This window comes from Gopherus flavomarginatus, chromosome 1 (genome assembly GCF_025201925.1).
Source record: "Gopherus flavomarginatus isolate rGopFla2 chromosome 1, rGopFla2.mat.asm, whole genome shotgun sequence".
Lineage (NCBI taxonomy): Eukaryota > Metazoa > Chordata > Testudines > Testudinidae > Gopherus > Gopherus flavomarginatus.
Genome location: NC_066617.1, coordinates 366,500,020 through 366,521,043, shown reverse-complemented (window position 1 = coordinate 366,521,043; position 21,024 = coordinate 366,500,020). Strand labels below are relative to the sequence as shown.

Here is a 21,024-nt window from a genome sequence, read left to right as displayed (position 1 = left end):
CTCACGACTTCTTCCCCCTTCTGCCTAGCTGCTCCACAAGAATCACAGGTGGATTGTCATGTTCTGTTCATTCCTCTGAAGCACCTGGCACTGGGAACTGTCAGAAGACAGGCTTCTGGGCTACATGAACCATTGGTGTTACCCAGAATAGCCATTCTGATGTTCTCATTTAGACCCAAGATGTATCTGCCTCCTGTTGCAACCCACTATACCCCACCCCTCTCCCAGAACCCAGATAGATCCCAGATATGATAGAATCACAGAATATCAAGGCTGGAAGGGACCGCAGGAGGTATCTAGTCCAACCCCCTGCTCAAAGCAGAACCAATCCCCAACCAAATCATCCCAGCCAGGGCTTTGTCAGCCAGGAGTCCTAATGGAGTCTCTCTTTCCACAGAGTTAGTAATAAATTAAGAATAAACATTAAAATTTTAACGCTAACCTGTGTCCCTTAAGTGACTTGTCATAAGAGGTGAGAACATATTGGTTTTAGAGATGACCATGTTGCAGCTGACAATGGGAAGGGAAGAGAGGAACAAGAGACGGGGGCAGGGCATTGGGGAGAAGACACACAGCAGGGACAAGACTTGACAGAAGAGATGGGGTAAAATTGCAATTTCAGGAATTAAGCTGCCAGAAATTAGAAAGGTGACCACCCAATGTAGTGTGCATAGACTGACTCCCCAGTTCATCACACTGACACAGCACAGTCAGGACAGGAAAATGTTTAATGTCTGTCCAGGAAGTGATTCTTGGAAGAGGCCTCAGCAATACACACCAGCCAGCTCTGCACAGAGCTCAATCTGAGAGCCAGAGCACCAGGAGAAAACATTTAGGTATCTTTATAAGCAAAGAGATGGAGCAGTCTGTCCTGGATCTGTTTGGTCCTCACCCCATAAATGATGGGGTGCAGCACAGGGGGAACGAGGCGGTACACACAGTTAATGAGAATGAGGACATGCAGTGGCACATTGTGGCCAAACCTCAGCATGAGAGAGGATAATAAATCTGGGAGGTACAAAGCTGAGATGGCAAAAAGATGAGAGATGCAGGTCCCAAAAGTTTTGAGCTGGGCATTCTTTGTGGGGAGGCAGAAGATGGCCCGGAGAATCTGAGTATAGGACATGGTGATAAAAAACACATCCATTCCGATCACAGAGAGAAGCTCAAACAGGCCATAGTAACTATTGATGCTGATGTCAGCACAGGCCAGCTTCACCACAGCTATGTGCTCACAATAGAAATGGGAGATGATGCTGGTCCTGCAATATGGCCACTGCCTCACCAATAAGGGATAGGGCAATGCGAGTATGCCACTGCGCAGCACCACAGCCAGGCCTATCTTGGCCACAACAGAGTTTGTCAGGATGGTGGAATGTCTCAGGGGATGGCAGATGGCCACGTAGCGATCAAAAGCCATGGCCACGAGGATTCCAGACCCCATCCCTGAGAAGGAGTGAACAAAATACATCTGGGTGAGGCAGGCACTGAAACTGATCTCCCTGGAATTGAACCAGAAGATGCTCAGCAGTTTGGACAGGGTGGATGTGGACATGACCAGGTCAGTGACAGCCAGCATGCAGAGGAAATAGAACATGGGCACATGGAGGCTGGGCTCCCTCCTCACAATGAACAGGATGGTGAAGTTCCCCAAGATGGCTATGGTGTACATAGCACAGAAGGGAATGGAGATCCAGACATGGGCTGCCTCTAGGCCAGGAATGCCCAGCAGGATGAAGGTGGAGGGGTTAGTGAAGTCGGTTCTGTTAGAATCTGACATGGCGTAGGAGAGATTGTGTCCAACTCTGAGGCATAAGGGTGTCTTCTGTATTTAGCATATGCTCCCCTGGCTTTCTGTGTGTTCCCAGGATCTCAGGTGATGGTAAGAGTAGAAATGCTTGAATGGAGAGACAATGTTAATATGAGACACTGCATGCAGTAGTAGAGGCTGTTCTCATGGGAGAAGCAGATTGATCGCTCTTCACACACTGAAAAATGACATTTGCATTATTCAGAGAGAAGAACTATGAACAAAGACCCTACTAAATACAATTCCATATTTGTATTGTGCTCCCTGAATTAAGAATTTCTACACTTTGTGGTGGGGGAAACTTAAGAGGCACCAGCAGGAAACACAAGTGTGGATACTGGTTATCTATCATTGCTCCTTAATGCAAGGAGAGCCAGGATAGGGAGTCCATACTGAAGGGAGTTTCCCATTCAACCAATTGCTCAAAATCAGAGAGGGGAAAAAAAAACAGAAAATTTTGCAAAGACATGTGCTGAGAGAAACATCCCATCTAGTACATACCTCAGAGAAAAGACCTGGACACCACTGATAGCAGCTCAAGAAAAATACGTGCTCATTCGCAGCAGTGGACAAAACAAAAGAATGTTCAGATCCCCAAGATATGGGATGGAGCATAACATGTTCGGGAATGTGTTCAGTTTTAGTCACCCAGTCTCTATTAAGGATAGAAAAGTCTGGGACACTTTAGTTCATACAAGGGACAAAGATTAGCGCATATGATATAGGAGAGGAAAATAAAAAAGGAAACTGATTTATATTCAAATGGACAGTTCCCTACCAGTACTGTCGATAGACACTTAGTGCTCCAAGAGGACTAATTCCCTAAAGATGAGGAAAATTGTCAGCAAAACTGATTGGGAGGAAAAATTTAGACAGAAAAATATGAATGAATATTCGTAATTCTTTGATAATCTTTTATTAGATATCAGAAAACTCACAATTCCAGAGTCAACAAAGTGAACAACTTTGGGTAAAAACTCAGTTTAGTAGTAAAGTGAAGGCAACAATTAGAAAGAGGGAAGAAATATGTAAAAAAGAGGAAAAAGGGAAAATAGCTGGCCAGCAATAGAAATTGAAGTTAGGAAAATTGATATGGAACGTTAAGACATAAGGGAAGACTTCATGTTTTCAGGGCTATGGATCACAAAAAAGGACTGTATTAAATATAATAAGAACAAGAGAAATCCTTGAAAAGCTTTATGTTAAATGTAAATTATTAAAATATAAAATGATGGGATTTTTTCGTAAAAAAAATGACAAGGTTAAGAGACAACGGAAAAGCGGGTATGGGATTAGTTTAAAAAGTCTAGAAATGTAAGTAATACCAGTCACCAACAGGGTTCATGCAAAACAGGTCTTGGCAAATAAACCTGATTTCATTGTTTTATGAGACTCTAGATTGGTTGTTCAAGGGTACACATTTGGTGGATCAAGAGAATAATGCTGGTGCAACAAACCTTGATTTCTCAGAGGCCTTTGATTTAGTAGTGGTAAATACTGAGCTGGTGAGTTGGAGCCGAGAAAGGATTTTACCTCTGCACATGGGATTGGTGAAATAAACTGCATCCAGTTCTGGGGTCCACATTTGAAAAAAGATGTTGAAAACTTGGAGAGGGTGCAGATATTGGCAGATCCAGACTGGATGATTTTCTGGAAGATCTGCTGGAAGGGCTGTTTACATTTAAAATGCTACAGCCATGCTGCCATAGTGCTTCAATATAGACACTATTTACACATATGAAGGGTTCTTCCTTCAGCACAGGTAATACCCTAGAAGTTGTAGCGAGGTCGATGGAAGAATTTATCTCATGCTGTCTACACCAGGGCACAGATTATCCAACAAGTTCTTGGAATGTATTGGAAATACTTTTTTTTTCCAGAAACTGGAGAAACCTACTTGGAGAGAGGCTGTTCTAGACTTGATTTTGATATATAAGGAGGAACTGATTGAGAATTTGAAAGTGGACGGCAACTTGGGGAAAAGTGACCATGAAATGATAGTTTATGAATCTAAGGAATGGTAGGAAGGAGGGAGAACAGCAAAATAAAGACAATGGATTTCAGGAAGGCAGACTTGAACAAACTCAGGGAGTTAGTAGGTAAGATCTCATTGGAAGCAAGCCTAAGAGGAAACACAATAGAAGACAGGTATTTTTTTAGAAAGACATTATTAAGGGCACAAGAGTAAACTATCCCCCTGCATAGGAAAGATAGGATGCATGGCAAGAGACCACAATGACTTAACCAGGAGATCTTGAATGATCTAAAAATCAAAAAAGGATCCTACAAAAGTGGAAACAAGGTCACATTATAAAGGAGAAATATTAGCAAATAACACATGTATGCAGGGGCAAAATTAGAAAAGCCAAAGCACAAAAGATCAAAATAACTAGAGACAAAAGGGCAACAAGAAAACATTCTACAAGCACCTTAGGAGCAAGAGAAAGACCAAAGACAGGATAGGTCCAATACTAAATGAAGGGAGAAAAACAATAACAAGAAATGTGGAAATGGCAGAGGTGTTTAATGACTTCTTTATTTCGGTTTTCACCAAGACAGTTAGTGGTGTTTGGACACCCAACATAGAGAATGCCAGTGAAAACGGGGTAGGTTCAGATGCTAAAATAGAGAACGAAAAAGTTAAAAGTTACTTGGACAACTTAGATGTCTTCAAGTCACGAGGGTGGAATGAAATGCATCCTAGAATAATTTGAAGGAACTGACTGAGGAGGGATCTGAGCCATTAACGATTATCTTTGAAAAGTCGTGGGAGTCAGGAGAGACTCCAGAAGATTGTAAAAGAGCACATATAGTGCTTGTCCATAAAGAGGGAAACAAGGGAAACCCATGCAGTTACAGACCAGTCAGCTTAACTTCTGTACCAGGTAACATAATGTGGCTATTTATTAAGGAATCAATTTGCAAACATCTAGAAGATAATGAAGTGATAAGTGACAGTCAGTATGGATTTGTCAAGAAGAAAACATGTCAAACCAACCTCGTAGCTTTCTTTGACAGGGTAACAAGCCCTGTGGATGTGGGGAAGCAGTAGATGAGGTATATTTAGACATTAGTACAGCTTTCGATACAATCTCACATAAACTTCTCATTAGGAAACTAGAGAAATACAACCGAGATTGAGCTACTATAAGGTGGGTGCATAACTGGCTGGATAACTGCTCCCAGAGAGTAGTTATCAACGGCTCACAGTGATGCTGCAAGGGCATAACAAGTGGGGTTCCGAAGGGATCAGTTTTGGGTCTGGTTCTTTTCATTGTCATCATTAACGATTAAGACCATGGTGTGGAGAGTGCACTTATGTTTGCAGATAATAAAAGTTGGGAGGGATTGAAAGTCTTTGAGAATTAGATAAACATTCAAAATGATCCGGAAAAATTGGAGAAAAGGATGATTATTGATCTTGAAAACATGACCTATGAAGGAAGAATGTTTAGTCTAAAAAGGAGAAGACTGAGGGGGAGAATGATAACAGTTTTCAAATAGCTATAAAGTTTTTACAAAGAGGGAGAAAAAGTGTTCACCTTAACCTCTGAGAGAAGACAAGAAGCAGTGGACTTAAATTGCAACAAGGGAGGTTTAGGTTGCACATTAGGAAAAATGTTTTAAAAAAGTCAAATGCAATGTTGGGTTATATTAGGAGAAATATAACATGCAAGTCATGGTACAAGATAGTATTCCTCTACTCGGTGTGCCTGGGTCTCAACTGGAGTAATGTGTCCAGGTTACACACCAATTAACAGAAAAGATGTAGAGAACCTGGAAAGGATCCATAGGCAAATAACAAATGTTATGCAAGGGATGGAATGCAAGCTGTGTGAGCAAACCAAAGAAACCAGTATGTTTACTCAGAAAAGAGGAAATTAACGAGGGACATTTTAATGGTATTCAAACACTTGAAAGGCTGCCATAAAAAGGTGGAGGAAAGTTATTCTGTCTTACCACAGAGGGGAAGGACAAGAGGCAATGGGTTAAAATTCCAGCATAGTAGTTTTAAATTAAATTTCAGGAAAATCTTCCTAACTTTAACTATAGGAGGTCAATGGAACAGACTCCCAGGAAAGTCATGGAAGCTCCCTCTGTGGAGGTTTTCCACAGATGTGTGAATGGCCATCAGTCTTAGATGACTAGGACAAAACAAATCCTGCATCTTGTCAGGGAATAGACTAGCTGTCCTTTGTGTTCCCTTATAACTCTATGGCTTTATCATTCTATGATGTGAAATCCTAGTGCAGACCCGGCCTTAGTCACACACGCGTCTTTTGGTTTAATACGGAGGTAACTGAATGAAATTTAATGGCCCCGTACTTTACAGGAGGTCAGACTGATGATCAGATGGTCCCTTCTGACCGTAAACCCTATGGATCTATTGATAAAGAAAGTAGATCAGGCATTTATATTCAATGTGTCTCATAACATGGACAAGGGAATATTTAGTTAAACTGAAGGTCTGAACATATAACATTGAGAAAAGGTAATTGCAAACATAATTCCTATTTGGCCTGTAGAACTCCTTGCTACCAACATTATTGGAGCGAAGAGCATAGAAGAATGGGATTGACAAATGGATTGGCCATTATAGGTGGTCCTTCTGACACCTTCCATTAGAAGATCTCATTTCCAGTTGCTTATAAGTTTGCCACATTTTTGGAGTTTGGACTGAAATATCACATATTGGGTGTCTGCTTTAACAAAAAATGGGATTTTTTGGTTTCTTTTTTTGAAGTTTCAGGCATAACAGTTCAGCCGACTTCTTGAATGAAGCTAGGAGAAAAATGTGTTATCCATGTTGAAAAATTTCAATTATTTTTCTAGGGAGGAACCCTAGCACCTCCAAGTTTTCCAGCAGATAAAAGTCAGGAAACAGCCCCTGCCCCCCTGCCCCATTAATACACAGAGACCTGAAATGCAAGAGGAGCATGTGACAGTGTCTGTGCATTAACACACAGTTGGCTCCTGACATCTGTACTCATGTCTTGCTCTAAGGGGAGTTTTGCCTCACTGGGGCCTGAGCAAAGTACGGGCCGTGGTCTCAGAATTTGGCCTTGTTTTGCACATCTACTAACATCTTTCTTCCTGAAGGATTCACTGTGCCACTGAAATGCACCACTGTGGGGCTGGAGTCCATCAGGCAGGATGAGGAGGGGTGCACAGAAAAGAGTGACATTTTGGCCAGTGATTCTTTAGCAAACATCACTTATGGTAAGGCCCTGGGATGTGTCATGATTGTGCAGAGCAGAAAGGACACAGACTTACTCTCTATCCCACCACACTCATGTTGCAGAAGGATTGTCGGTCGGGTGAGCTCCTCAGCAAGAGATCGGTACCTGTAAATTATGAGATGGAAGTGTCCTCCCTGGGAATCCCCCTCAGGTATCTGTGACCGACACCTCTCTGAATCCAGCATCATCCAACACCAAGAGCTGACACACTGTGTGCATAGTTTCTAATATAGCTCTGTGTAATCCCAATGGGGTTCGTTCAGCCTCTAGGGAAGAAGGGGCATCTGGATGTAAACATGCTGGAGACAAACTTATCTGCGCTTCTGTGCTATTTATCCACCTTTATGAGTAAACAGCAATTAAGGAACCTTCCCAAGGGGAGCTGAGAACTCTTGGGCTCTGTGCTGAGCCAGAGAGGAATTGGCTGCTCTGTATGTTTGTGTGCATGTATTTAAAAATTATAGTATATGAGTAAGAAAACTAGGGATAATGCCTAATCTCCAGAGGATCTGATGTCCTGTAAATTCTCGGGATAGATGGATAGATAGTAGACAGAGAGACCTGGAGAAAGTTGATTAAGAGGAGACACAAGCACTTACAGCAAACACATGGGGCTGTCGCTAAGGAATCAGAAATCAGTAATTCTCATCAGTAACTATCATTATACTGTGCAGCACCTTTCATTGATGGATCTTCAAAACTTAGCAAAGGAGAGTCATGATGAACAATCCCCATTTCACAGATCAGTAAACTGAGGCACGGGGAGACATGACTTCTTCAAGGTCACACAGACACGGACTGACAGAACTCAAGTGTCCTGACTTCCCTTCCATAACCATGGCCTCTCTGTCAGTAAGTGACCACATGACAAGAGGGAAATGGACTTCCAGTCTTGCAGGGCCTTTTCACTGGGGAAGTGGGGGAAAGGAATTCCCTCGGTTGCAAAGTGGAACTGGGGACCGCCGAGCCCTCTGGCAAACCAATCTGGGCCCCCTCTCACACTGTCAAGTATCAGAGGAGTTGCCATGTTAGTCTGGACCTGTAAAAGCAACAGAGTCCTGTGGCACCGTATAGACTAACAGATATATTGTAGCATGAGCTTTCGTGGGTGTATCCGACGAACTGAGTATTCACCCATGATAGCTCATGCTCCAATACGTCTGTTAGTCTATAAGGTGCCACACGACTCTTTGCTGCTCTCATACTGTGAGGCTGTGACAAGCTGTAAACCTCTGCAGGTCTTGCACTTACACAGCCACACACAGACAAGGACACATCCAGCTGCAGTTACATGAATCTACAATAGAGAGGCTCCAGCCAGTTCCCTTCAGCTCCCCAGCCTAGAACCGAAGAGCTGTACCATCTTGCCCTGGCCAAAAGCCTGACCGGTGTAAGTTTATTTCTCAGTCTGCCCCTCCCTCAATGTGGAGAGGACAATACATCAGCCTGAGCAGATTTTCCTTTCACTTTTCAAACAACATCCTGTAGTAAGGAAAACAATATAAACCAGATTTATTAATTACAGAAAGATTGATTGTTTACGTGATTATAAGTAATAATGTAAAGAACAAAGCTGAAATCTGGGAAATAAACAACATCACAATCTAAATTCTATACACTAGACAGGTTTTGAATCAAACACTGTGTCACCCTGATGGTGCAAATAATCCTCCAATTTTCCATACACAGGCTGGAAATCCCTTCAGCCTGGGGCCATGTCCTCAGTTCAATCCAATTTCTAATATCTTTGATGTTGAGTTGTGGGGGGAATGAGGCCAAGTGATGATGTCGCTTTCACATTTTATAGCTTGTGCCATGTAGAGGGAGCTTCATTTTTCCAAGCAAAAGCCCCCAGCACAGTTACTGGAAAAGAACAGACACAAGATGGAGTCCAGCATCACATCACAATCATATCACCAAGTTAAATATAGGGGTGCCCGGGTGTTGCTCTGGGGCACAGAATGTCACATCTCCCCCCTTAATTTACTGAACAAGTGTGTGACGGGTTGGATCACAGAACCCCCGTTGTGAGCTGCCACCTGATGTACCAAGACTACTTCTACCCCTGCTTTCCCTGTCAGCTCAGGGCCCCAGCACCCTGTCTTGCTGAGCCAGACACGCCCGTCTGCTCCAACACAGACCCAGGGACTGAATTACTTGCCCCAAAGCTCCAGACTTAACTGAAAGCAGCTCACAGAAGTGTTCCTGTCTTTAACACTAAGATGCCCAACTCCCAATAGGGTCTAAACCCAAATAAGTCTCATAAATTGTTCGCCCTCTACAACACTGAGAGAAATGTACAGCTCTTTGCCACCTCCCCCAAGGTATTAATACATACTCTGGGTTAATTAGTAAGTAAAATGCGATTTTATTAAATACAGAAAGTAGGATTTAAGTACTTCCAAGTAGTGACAGACAGAACAAAGTGAATTACCAAGTAGAATAAAATAAAACACTCCAGACTATGTCTAATCCAACTGAATAGAGACAAATTCCTCACCAGTTCCAGAAGGCTTCTTTTTACAGACTAATTTCCTTTTAGTCTGGGTCCAGCAGTCACTCACACCCCTTGCAGTCAGTGTCCTTTGTTCCAGGTTCTTTCAGGTATCTTTGAGGGTGGAGAGGCTCTCTCTTTAGCCAGCTGAAGACAAAATGGTGAGGTCTCCCCTGGGCTTAAATAGACTTTCTCTTGTGGGTGTAGATCCCCTCCTCTCTCCTATGCAAAGTTCATCTACAAGATGGAGTATTGGAGTCACCTGGGTGACTCACATGTCCACAAATGACTGAGTTCCTTCCCAGCCAAGCCACATTCCTGGGAAAGCCCAGATGTGGATTGGTGTCTCCAAGCTCATTTTTGGCTTAAGTGTTTCTTGATGGGGCACTTACCGAGAGTAGCCTTTTCTCAGGAACCCGACCAACTGCTTCACCACAGCCTACATAGAATCAAACAAGTATGCAGCCAATATTCATAACCTTGAATACAAGAATGATACATTCATACAAATAAGATTAATAGATTCAGTAGATCATGGCCTTTACAGAGATACGTTATATGGCATATGTAGCATAAAACCCATTCTAGTTATGTTATATATATATATATATATATATATATATATATATATATAAATTTCTTCACACAACACATCGTCAACCTGTGTAGATCCTTGTCAGAGGATGGTGTGAAGGCCAAGAGTATTACAGCTTTCAAAAAGAACTAGATGAATTCATGTAGGATAGATCCATCAATGACTGTTAGCCAGGATAGGCAGGGATGATGCCCGTAGCCTCTGTTTGCTGGAAGATGGAAAAGGTTGATGGGGAATGGATCACTTGATAATTATCTGTTCTGTTCAGTCCCTCTGAAGCATCTGACATTGGCCACTGTTGCAAGACAGGATACTGGGCTAGATGGACCTTTGGTCTAACACAACACTACCGTTCTTAACTCCACTGAAGAAGGAAATGGTGTGAAGATGTTGTGTTGTGTTGTGATTTCCTGAATCTGGGTGTCTCTTCTGCTGTCTAAAGTAGAGTCATTGTTTTAGCAACCTGTGAATGGAGTTCCGGGGGGCCCATTCTGAGATTGCACAATTAGGGCAAACTGCAAAGAAGGGGCAGACAATCCCCCAAATGGGTGGTTATTCTAATATTTGGATTTACCAAGGCAGAAGCAAAACAGCTTTCACAATGCTTTACTGCTTACACAGAAGCCAAAACACAGTCCCTTAAAGCCATCCAGCCTTGGGCTTCCATCCACACAGACAAGTCAAGTATGATGATGATTATTGAAAATCTTGTTCATCATATAATAAAGTTCTACCAATCCAAAAGGCTTAAACACATCACCTCCCAGGTGAATGAATATTTCATATATTACTCAAATAATCACTTACAGCCAGTTCTTATTAACTAAACTAAGATTTATTAAAAAAGAGAGCGTATTGGTTAAAAGATAATTAGACACAGAGGCACGATTAGAGTTTTTAAGTCAGTTTCATAGTAGAGATGGCTGGCTTTAGAGTTCCACAGAGTTCTTTCCCAATTAGTCAAGAGATTACAGTCCAATGTGAAAATTTTCATTATCAGGGCGATCCAGGATATAACTGGAGACCAGAGTCTTGTGACTCAAGCTTCCCCTGATGATGCTTAAGCAGATCTGAGATCAAAAGGATCAGATTCCAAGAGCCCTTTATACAGGTTGGTGGCAGCACAACAGTCCTTGGGTGAACAACAGGCTTTTGAGGTAGCCTTCTATTTCCTAAACATCACTGGTAATTAACTACCTGGATTAACATAAGGTTATTAACCATTAAGCAGTTTATAGAGAGTTCACAAGAAACTTTAAAGAGACATAATGAAAATGAATTATTGCACCCAAGTTCCATCTAATAATATTTCCTTTTCATCTCTGAATTAACTGAATACAGCTCTAGACTGGAATCATTTGGTTACACTGCTAACCTCTAACAAGCTGTCAGTAAACAGAGACTACTAGAGTCACTAACTTCTTCCATTTCTTTCATAATACAAGTCTATATTTCAAAGCTCTAGTCTCTCTAAGATGGAATGGCCCTAATGACCATTTACATACTTTTCTAACCTGTCTCTAAAGGGTGAATCTAGGTCAATAGCCTGCAAGTTGCTTAACTCTTTCTGGCCATGTGTCACACAACCCCTTTTTGTAAAGCTTGTGGCTGTTTGGTTCAGCAATCATGTGACCCAAAAAAGAGAAACTGGAAACAGCATGTGCCCAAGGGGGAGCTCTGGGAAGGGTGCGCTAAAGCAATTGGAAATGTCTATTTGGGGTGAGGGAGAGAGTTTGTGTGTCCCTTGGAAAGTGCTCCCCAGAAAGGCAGAGACAGGGAGTCCCTGTTCCAGTGGGTTTTGTCCCATCTCTCTCTCTCTCCTGGTGCATTTAGATCCAGCTGTCTCTTTCCTCTGTAATTCATCTCCCCCCAAAACATGCCTCCCTCTCTCTGTCACTTCTAAGTCCCTGGCCATTACCAGCTAGAAGCCTGCAGCTGTGGTAACCTACTGTCATGGTATAATTCCCCAGTCTGAACCTTAGCGTCCAAAAGATGGGGTACCAGCATGAATTCCTCTAAGCTTAATTACCAGCTTAGATCTGATAGGCTGCCACCGCCCAAAAATATAGTGTTTTGGGGCACTCTTGTCCCCCCAAAAACCTTCCCTGGGGACCCCAAGACCCAAATTCCTTGAGTCTCACAACAAAGGGGAATAAACCATTTCCCTTCCCCCTCCTTTCTTCCTCCCAGATCTTTCCTGCCCTGGGTACACTAGGAGATCACCGTGATTCAAACTGCTTGAATCACAACACAGGGAAATCAGGTTTTTTCTCCCCCTTCTATCCCCCTCCCAGGCTTTCGCTTCCTAGGCTATCTTGGAGAGATAGACAGATTCAAGTTCCGTGAATCTAAAACACAGAGGAAATTCACTTTTCCTCCCCCTCCTCCTCCTTCCCTTCTCTCACCAATTCCCTGGTGAGTACAGACTCAGTTCCTTTGAGCATTAACAAGGGGAAAAAATTACTCAGGTCTTTTAAAAAGAAAAGCTTTTAATAAAAGAAAGAAAAAAGTCAGAAATCTCTGTAAAATCAAGATGGAATATTATGGGGTCTTTCAGCTTATAAATACTAGAAAGATGTCTCCCCCCAGCCCAAATACCAATCAAAATCCATCCAGCAAAATACACATTTGCAAATACAGAAAACAGTCAAAAAGACTAAACCGTCTCCTACTGTTACTTACTATTTGAATAGAAAATGAGAGAGAGCCTGTAGGTACGTCTGGTTACCCTCTCAGAACCCAGAGAGAACACAGACAAAGAAAACACACAAACAAAGCCTTCCCTCCACCGAGATTTGAAAGTATCTTGTCTTCTGATTGGTCCTCTGGTCAGGTGGTCCAGCTTCTCTGCTTGTAACCCTTTACAGGTAAAAGAGACATTAACCCTTAACTATCTGTTTAGGACACCTACAGTCTAGACTACTTGCTTGCCAATATATCTTTCTTATCAGTTTCTTATTTTCTTATGGATTTGATTATTTGTTTTATTAATAAGTTTACAGATTTATATTAGGGTATATTTAACCTGTAACACAAGGGACCTGTAGGCCACATTCTGTATGTTGAGCTAAAGCAGTGAGCAGATATGAAAAGGTTTGGTGAAAAGTGCAGCCAGAACCTCCTGTTGAAGTTGTGGAGGAGTTGGAATAAGGGCTGCAACCTTGCGCATTGTAGACAGGCGTGCGCCATGGTCTGCCTCATGCTGCAAAATGGGCAGGTATCTGGAATGGGGGCGAACTGTGCCACGTACATGCCTGTGCTCATGGCTCCTTGAAGGAGCCACCAACCGATATCCCCGCTGGGCCGTGGGACTGGTGTGGAGCTCCATCGGGATTCCTCACCCTCCAAAGGTGGTTCTATGACGCACCACTTTGTATCAGGTTAACTGAAGAGGTGAAGCACGTGGAGCATGAGTATGTAAAGTTGTTCCCTTGGTGGAATCAGAAATGAATCGGCTGCAGGGTGTGAATCCAGCTAAGGTTATGAAAGGGAAGGGGCCAGGAGGACTCATGGGACAGGAGCCCAATCAAGAATTTCCGAGGCACTGGGGTGAGGGGTGGGTGGGAAGCACACTATTTTAGGACCCATTCAAGGAAAACCAGAGCAGTAGACAATAAGGTGGCGCCACCACCTGGAGTAGGAGCAGGAGGGTCTGAAGGGTGAAGTGCCCAAGGTGAGCCTGAGATGAAAAAGGCCTTGATGGCCACTAAATGGTGGGCCGAGAACTGGGCTGGCCATATACTGGAGGAATGGTCCTGGGCAAGGTGGAAATAAAATACATATATACAATCCAACCAGGAGTAGCACAGCCGATCGACCTCCACCTGGACACAGGTATAGGTTGAATTCTCATCCGGGTGTCGGTCATGCAAGTCGTCCACCAGGGAGTGATGATTGACAATCTTCTCTCAGGATGCCTGCAGCGACCTGGCTGCTCTCAATCCCTGAGTGATTCTGGTCCTCAGAGTTGGTATTAAAATCCCCACTCAGGCCCAGGCACACGTTAGGATCCAAAGTGCCGAGGACGGCAGACGCCTGTTGATAGAAACACACCCACTCTGGGTCTGCATTCGGGAGGTAGACATTGAACAGAGTCAAAGTCAGTCCCTCCACACCGGCCTGGCGGTGCAGCAGGCAACTTGGTATAACCTCTTCAACTCCCAGCATCTCAGGCTCTAGGTTGGGGGGAAAACAGGGAGACCATCTCAGCGCTGAGGTGTCTACATTATACTCGGACCCCCACTGCAGCCGCCAACTAATCTCGGTAGCTGGATCCATGTGGGTTTCCTGCAGGCAAACCACAAAGTACCCTACTTCACAAAGGAAGGAAAGCATCTGGGAAGTGTGGAGACCCACCTTGGAGCCTCTGATGTTCAATGTTGAAATGATGGTTGGCTTCATTCTGAGGGCTGAGGTGGATCCTTGTGGGCAGGGAATCGACAGCCGGCCTTACAATTGCTGACCAACCTGAAAGCCTTGTCACAGAAGTTGCGGGTCCACTGGTAGACCAGGATGTCCTACCTCCTAGTTTCCTCCACTCCTCCAAAACAGCCCTTTCTGCTCTAACACATTATACCCCACTCGCCTCCGAGAGATGAGATAGATCCCAGGATTCTTTATGAGATCTGTCTCTCTTCACAGAGTTAATAACAGTGTAAGAATAAACATTGAAATGTTAACATTAACCAGCCCCCCCTTAAGTGTCTTCCCATAAGATGTGAAAACATGTTGGTTTTAAGATGACTGGGTTGCAGCTGTCAAGGGGAAGGGAAGACAGGAGGAAGTGACAAGGGCAGGGCATTGGGGAGAAGACACACAGCAGGGCTGAGACTTTACAAAGGACATGGGGTAAGATTGCAATTTCAGAGATCCAGCTGTGAGCAATTAGAAAGGTGGTAGTAGTTCACACGGACTGACTCCCAAGTTCATCACATTGACACAGCACAGGAAGCACAGGAAAGGGTTTAATCTCACTTTTACTGTCCAGGAACTGATTCAGGGAAGAGGCCTTAGCACCATGCACCAGCCAGCTCTGCACAGAGCTCAATCTGAGAGCCAGATCACAAGGAGAAAACATTTAGGTCTCTTTATGAATAAAGAGCTGGAGCAGCCTGCCCCAGGTTTGTTTGGTACTCACTCCGTAAATGATGGAGTGTAGCACAGGGGGAACCAGGTCGCATACACGGGCAGTGAGAACGAGGAAGTGCAGTGGCACATTGCGGCCAAATCAGAACATGAGAGAGAAGAATAAATGTGGGATGTGAAAAGCTAAGATGGCACAAAGATGAGAGATGAAGGTCCCAAAAGTTTTGAGCTGGGCATCCTTTGTGGGGAGGCGGAAGATGGCCCAGAGGATCTGAATATAGGACACTGAGATAAAGAACCCGCCCATTCCGATCACAGAAAACAGATCAAACAGGCCATAGTAACTACTGATGCTGATATCAGCGCAGACCAGCTTCACTACAGCTATATGCCCACAATAGAAGTGAGGGATGATGCTGGTTCTGCAATATGGCCACCACCTTGTCAGGAAGGGATAGGGCAATGCGAGTATGCCACTGCGCAGCACCACGGCCAGGCCTATAGTGGCCACAACAAAGTTTGTCAGGGTGGTGGAATATCCCAGAGGATGGCAGATGGCTACGTAGAGATCAAAAGCCATGGACATGAGGATTCCAGACCCCATCCCTGAGAAGGAGTGAACGAAATACATCTGGGTGAGGCAGGCACTGAAACTGATCTCTCTGGAATTGAACCAGCAGATGCTCAGCAGTTTGGGTAGGGTGACTGTGGACATGACCAGGTCGCTGACGGCCAGCATGCAGAGGAAATAGAACATGGACCCATGGAGGCTCAGCTGCATTTTCACAATGAACAGGATGGTGAAGTTCCCCAGAACAACTATGGCGTACATAGCACGGAAGGGAATGGAGATCTAGATATGGGCTGCCTCTAGGCCAGGAATGCCCAGCAGGATGAAGGTGGAGGGGTTGCTGAAGTCGGTTGTGCTAGAATCTGACATGGAGTATGTGAGATGGTGTCCAACTGTGATGCATAAGGGTGTCTTCTGCATGTGCCCTATGTGCCCTTGGCTTTCTGTGTGTTCCCAGGATCTCGCATGATAGTCGCAGTAGAAATGCCTGCATGGAGAGACAACGTTAATATGAGACACTACATGCAGTAGTGGAGGCTGTTCTCATAGGAGAAGCAGATTGATCGCTCTTCACACACTGTAAAATTGCATTTTCATTATTCAGAAAAAAATAACTATGAATAATGACCTTATTAAATCCAATTCCATATTTTGTGGTGCTCCCTGCGTTAATAATTCCTACACTTTGTAGTGAGGGAACCTTAAGAGGCAGCAGTAGGGAACACAAGTGTAGATACTGGTTTTCCACCAATGTTCCTTAATGCAATGAGAGCCAGGATAGGGAGTCCTTACTGAAGAGAGGTCCTCATTCATCCAGTTGCTTGAACTCGGGGGGAGGGGGGAAAACTTTTGCTAAGGCATGTGATGAGAGAAACATCCAAACTAGAACGTACTTCAGGGAAAAGCCCTGGACGACATTGATAGCAGCTGAAAAGAAACACCTGCTTATTTTCAGCAGTGAAAAAACCAAAACAATATTTAGATTCTTAAGATATGGGATGGAGAATAATATGTCTGGTATATTAGAAACAGATAGCTGAGTTTGTGATGTCTGAGAGAACTGTATGGTGACTTGCCTGCCTGGTGCGAAGGTTGTGGATTTCTCGAGGCATCTAGAAAGACTCAAATGTGGTGCTGGGGAGGATCCAGTGGTCGTGGTATATGTAGGTACCAATGACATAGAGAAGGGTAGGAGACACATCCTGGAGGCCAAAATTATGCTGCTAGGAAAGAGATTGAAGTCCAGGACCTCTATGATGGCATTCTCAGTAATGCTTCCAGTTCCACGAGCAGGGCTGGGTAGGCAGGCAGAGCCTCAATGTGTGGATGTGACAATGACATAGAGAGAAGGGGTTGGGGCCACAGGAAGGATGTGGATCCAGGCTGCTAGCACTTAACATTAAAAAGGTTGCAGAGTAGTTTTTAAACTAAGAGATGGGTGAAAGCCGACTGCTGCAGAGAAGTACAAGGATCAGACAGAGACTTCTCTTAGAGGACAGTCTATTGATAGAGATTCTCTAGTTTTCAGTCAGGAGGAGAGGATGGAGGAGGATAAACTATGGGCCAGATCAGAAAAGAAACATTCACATAAAAAAGAATCTGACACCTCAGAAAAGGACAGACAAATAAACAGGGACAAGTTTTTCAAGTGCTTGTACACAAATGCTAGAAGTCTAAATAATAAAATGGATGAACTAGTGTGCCTTGTGATAAAGGAGGATATAGATATAATAGGCATCACAGAAACCTGGTGGATTGAGGACAATTAGTGGGACATAATCTTTCAGGGGTACAAAATATATCAGAAGGACAGAACAGGTCGGGGGAGAGTGGAGGGGAAGGAGTGGCACTATATGTGAAGAAAATATAGAATCAAATGAAGTAAAAATCTTAAATGAATCCACATGTTCCACAGCACCTCTATGGATAGTAATTTCATGCTCCAATAAGAATATAACAATAGGGATCTATTATCGACCCCCTGACCAGGACAGTGATAGGGAAGATGAAAGGCTGAGGGAGATTACAGAGGCTATCAAAAAAGAGAACTCAAAAATAGTGGAGAATTTCAACTATCCCCATATTGACTGAGTACATGTCACCTCGGGACGAAATGCATTTCCTCCAATTCTTACACAATTTTATCTCTCTCGAGCTGGTGTTGTTTCCTTTTCTGCTGATTCTCTGTATTTTTCTTGGAACATAACAAGATTGTTTCTGCACACATAGTTCTAACAGTTCTTGACCTTAAGTTCTTGCTTCGGTTGCCAACTTGAAATGTGTGTATTCATGTCAAGTATGCGCCATTGATACTAGGCCTCAAAATATAAAATATTAGATGGATATATAAATCACTATATATATCCCAAAACTAGTATGTCCAAAAGCCTTTCCCCAAAAGAATGCATGTTATAACTTTTCATAGGATTTACCATCAATACCAAACTCTTTGTTATAAGGTTGACCATTAGCAACAAACATTGCATCATTACATTTACCAATAACGTCAAATCTTTCATTACAGGTAGGCGTTTCCAAGAATATTTATTACACCGTGCCTTTTGCTTGGACAATTTGGTTTGTTGAAAATGCATTTGGTCTTTTAACTCCATCCTGAACCTTAACATACGCTGAGTTACTGGGTTTCCTTTCCCCTCAGTGCCCCCTTCAGGAGGGATCTCAGTTCAAGCTCATCATTGAGTACTTGCTATTCAACGCTCTGATGAGGTAAGGATATAAGGGCACTTTACATGTTAGCTAGCCATCAATGAAGCAGCTTCCCCACCCAGAGTTCTGCCCATGGAAAAAGTCCACCCCCAAGTTGGGCTTTCCTTGTGATCCCCACTGCAAGCACTTTTCCTAGAGGGTTGTGATGGTGATCTGTGCTCTCTGGGCAAAGTGTTGTGCTTTCTCCCAGCAGTGCTTTCATAGCTGCTTTCTTTGTCTTACCAGCCCAGAGAATCTCCTTCTCCTCTCTATCAGGTGGGTTATTAGCATTTTCACAGACAACCATTTATTCAGTTGGATCCATATCCTGTCTTAGAGCTGCTAGGGAGGTAGATATGCTGGGTGGTAGAGATAGGATCCAGACTGACCTAGACTAATTGGAGGATTGGGCCAGAAGAAATCTGATGAGATTCAGCAAGGACAAGTGCAGAGTCCTGTGATTAGGATAGAAGAATCCCGTTGTCATAGACAGATGGTTAAGGGTTAATGCCTCTTTTACCTGTAAAGGGTTAAAAAGTTCACCTAGCCTAGCTGACACCTGACCAGAGGAACCAATGGGGGAACAAGATGTTTCAAAAGGAAGGAGGGAAGTTTTTCCTTTGTTGAGAGTTTCAGTTTCAGCCGGAGTGAAAAAGATCAAGGAACCAGCCTCTTATCAGAGTAGTAAGTTTTAGAAAGGAATAAATATGTTTATGTTTATTTCTTTGTAACCTGTCTTATGCAAATAGAGGCAGAATCAAATTGGGTATTTGGGTATTATTTTTTTAATGTGTAACTAAAATTGTGCCCAGGGGACATCCTCTGTGTCTGAAATCTGCTGTCTGTGAGAGTAGTTGGTATGCTAATCTCTCCCAGAGGGTTTTCTTTTACCTTTCTTTTCTTTAATTAAAAGCCTTTTTTCTTAATATCTGATTGATTTTTCCTTGTTTTAAGATCCAAGGGGATTGGATCTGGACTCACTAGAGACTGGTGGGAGAAAGGAGGAGGGATGGTTAATTTCTCCTTGTTTTAAGATCCAAGGGGTTGGATCTGGACTCACCAGGGAATTGGTGAAGGAGTCTCTCAAGGCTACCCAGGGAGGGGAAGGTTTTGGGGAGACAGGGAGTGATCCAGACACTGAAATTCTGGATGGTGGCAGTGGTACCGGATCTAAGCTAGTAATTATGCTTAGAAGTGTTCATGCAGGTCCCCACATCTGTACCCTAAAGTTCAAAGTGGGGAAGGAACCTTGACACCTATGCACTGCTACATACTGTGGATCGAGTGGTATTGCAGTATTTCTGCAGAAAAGTACCTGGGGGTTAGAATATCAGTAGGGTTATCATCCAAAACCCACACTGATAATAAGCTTTGAAACACTCAGTTTCTATGTGCACTTCGGGCAAAGGCACAAGGATTTTTGACTTCTTCTAATAAAAGCTCTGCCATATGTCCTGGCAATACGTCACCTTCTTGCTCTATACCCTGCTAACCACAGACACTTCTGCCCTGTGTCTACCCACCAAAGTGTTCCCTGCAATTAATGATAGCATCCTCAATGTGCTTCATTTGTGGTTGTGTAGAGGCTAATTTTAGAAACCCAGTATGATAAGTGACAGGTGACTGAGGAGCTTCTGTACTCAGGGTCACTGTTCCCATTTGTGGATTTTTGTAGAGGTGCAAATCAGTGGAGTGAAGCGATTCTGGTTCTGCTTTTTCAGCAAATCCAATTGGTGTTTCCACTCTCCCTGTTTCTTCTCTATTTCTCGATGTGTTAGTCCCATAGCCCTTCCGTGTTCAGCCTCCTCTCTGGCAGCCTCTGCCTGCGTCAGCTCCAAAATTCCCCTGTTCTTTTCCTTTTTTCTACTGCCTGCAATCTGAATAGCTCTAACTTCACAATTGTTTCACTGTTTTCACTGACTGTGCTGCTTTTCTCTAGTGCCCTCCCTTTACTGAAATACGCAAACCAAAAATAACAAACTGGCAACCTCTTTGTCTCATCCCCACTCTACACCAGTGCAAGTCTGACTCAGAACAAGCTGTGGACCAGCCCCTGTTCCTGAGCAGACTGCCCTGTGTACAACACCTTGTTTTAGGTTATATATATATGTGTATAACAGTTTTATTAAGTATAGAAATATAGATTTTAAGTTATTATTAGTAATAAGTGCACAGATCAAAGTAGATTACCCAAGAAATAAAACAAAATCATAAACTGAGATCTATATCCTAGACAGGACTGGGCTCCAACAGTGTCTCAACCTGATGGTACAAACAGTTCACCAGTCTTCACCCAGAGGCTGGGAATTCCACTTTACTTCCTGGGTCCATCTCCTTAGTCAAAGTTTCTTCCTCTAGCTATGTTGTTAGGTATTCAGATGTGGGGAGTAAGGCCAAGTGGTGATGTCACTTACACTTTTATCAGTTTCTGCCATGTGGAGGGAACTTCATTCCTTCATTCCTCCAAATAAAGCCCAAAGCACGGTTACAAAGTTGCAAAGAGTGCTGTGGCATCTTATAGAC

The 21,024-nt window shown here is 43.4% G+C and overlaps 2 protein-coding genes across 2 annotated transcripts; both read right to left on the bottom strand.

Annotated features, from left to right (window-relative positions):
• Positions 1-832: 832 nt before the first annotated feature.
• On the bottom strand, positions 833-1,780 carry LOC127050205 (olfactory receptor 52K1-like). The gene has a single exon (XM_050951945.1). It carries the CDS (start codon positions 1,778-1,780, stop codon positions 833-835), a length of 948 nt encoding a protein of 315 aa, XP_050807902.1.
• A 13,586-nt stretch (positions 1,781-15,366) lies between these two features.
• LOC127043933 (olfactory receptor 52R1-like) lies at positions 15,367-16,056 on the bottom strand. The gene has a single exon (XM_050938230.1). It carries the CDS (start codon positions 16,054-16,056, stop codon positions 15,367-15,369), a length of 690 nt encoding a protein of 229 aa, XP_050794187.1.
• Positions 16,057-21,024: the final 4,968 nt, after the last annotated feature.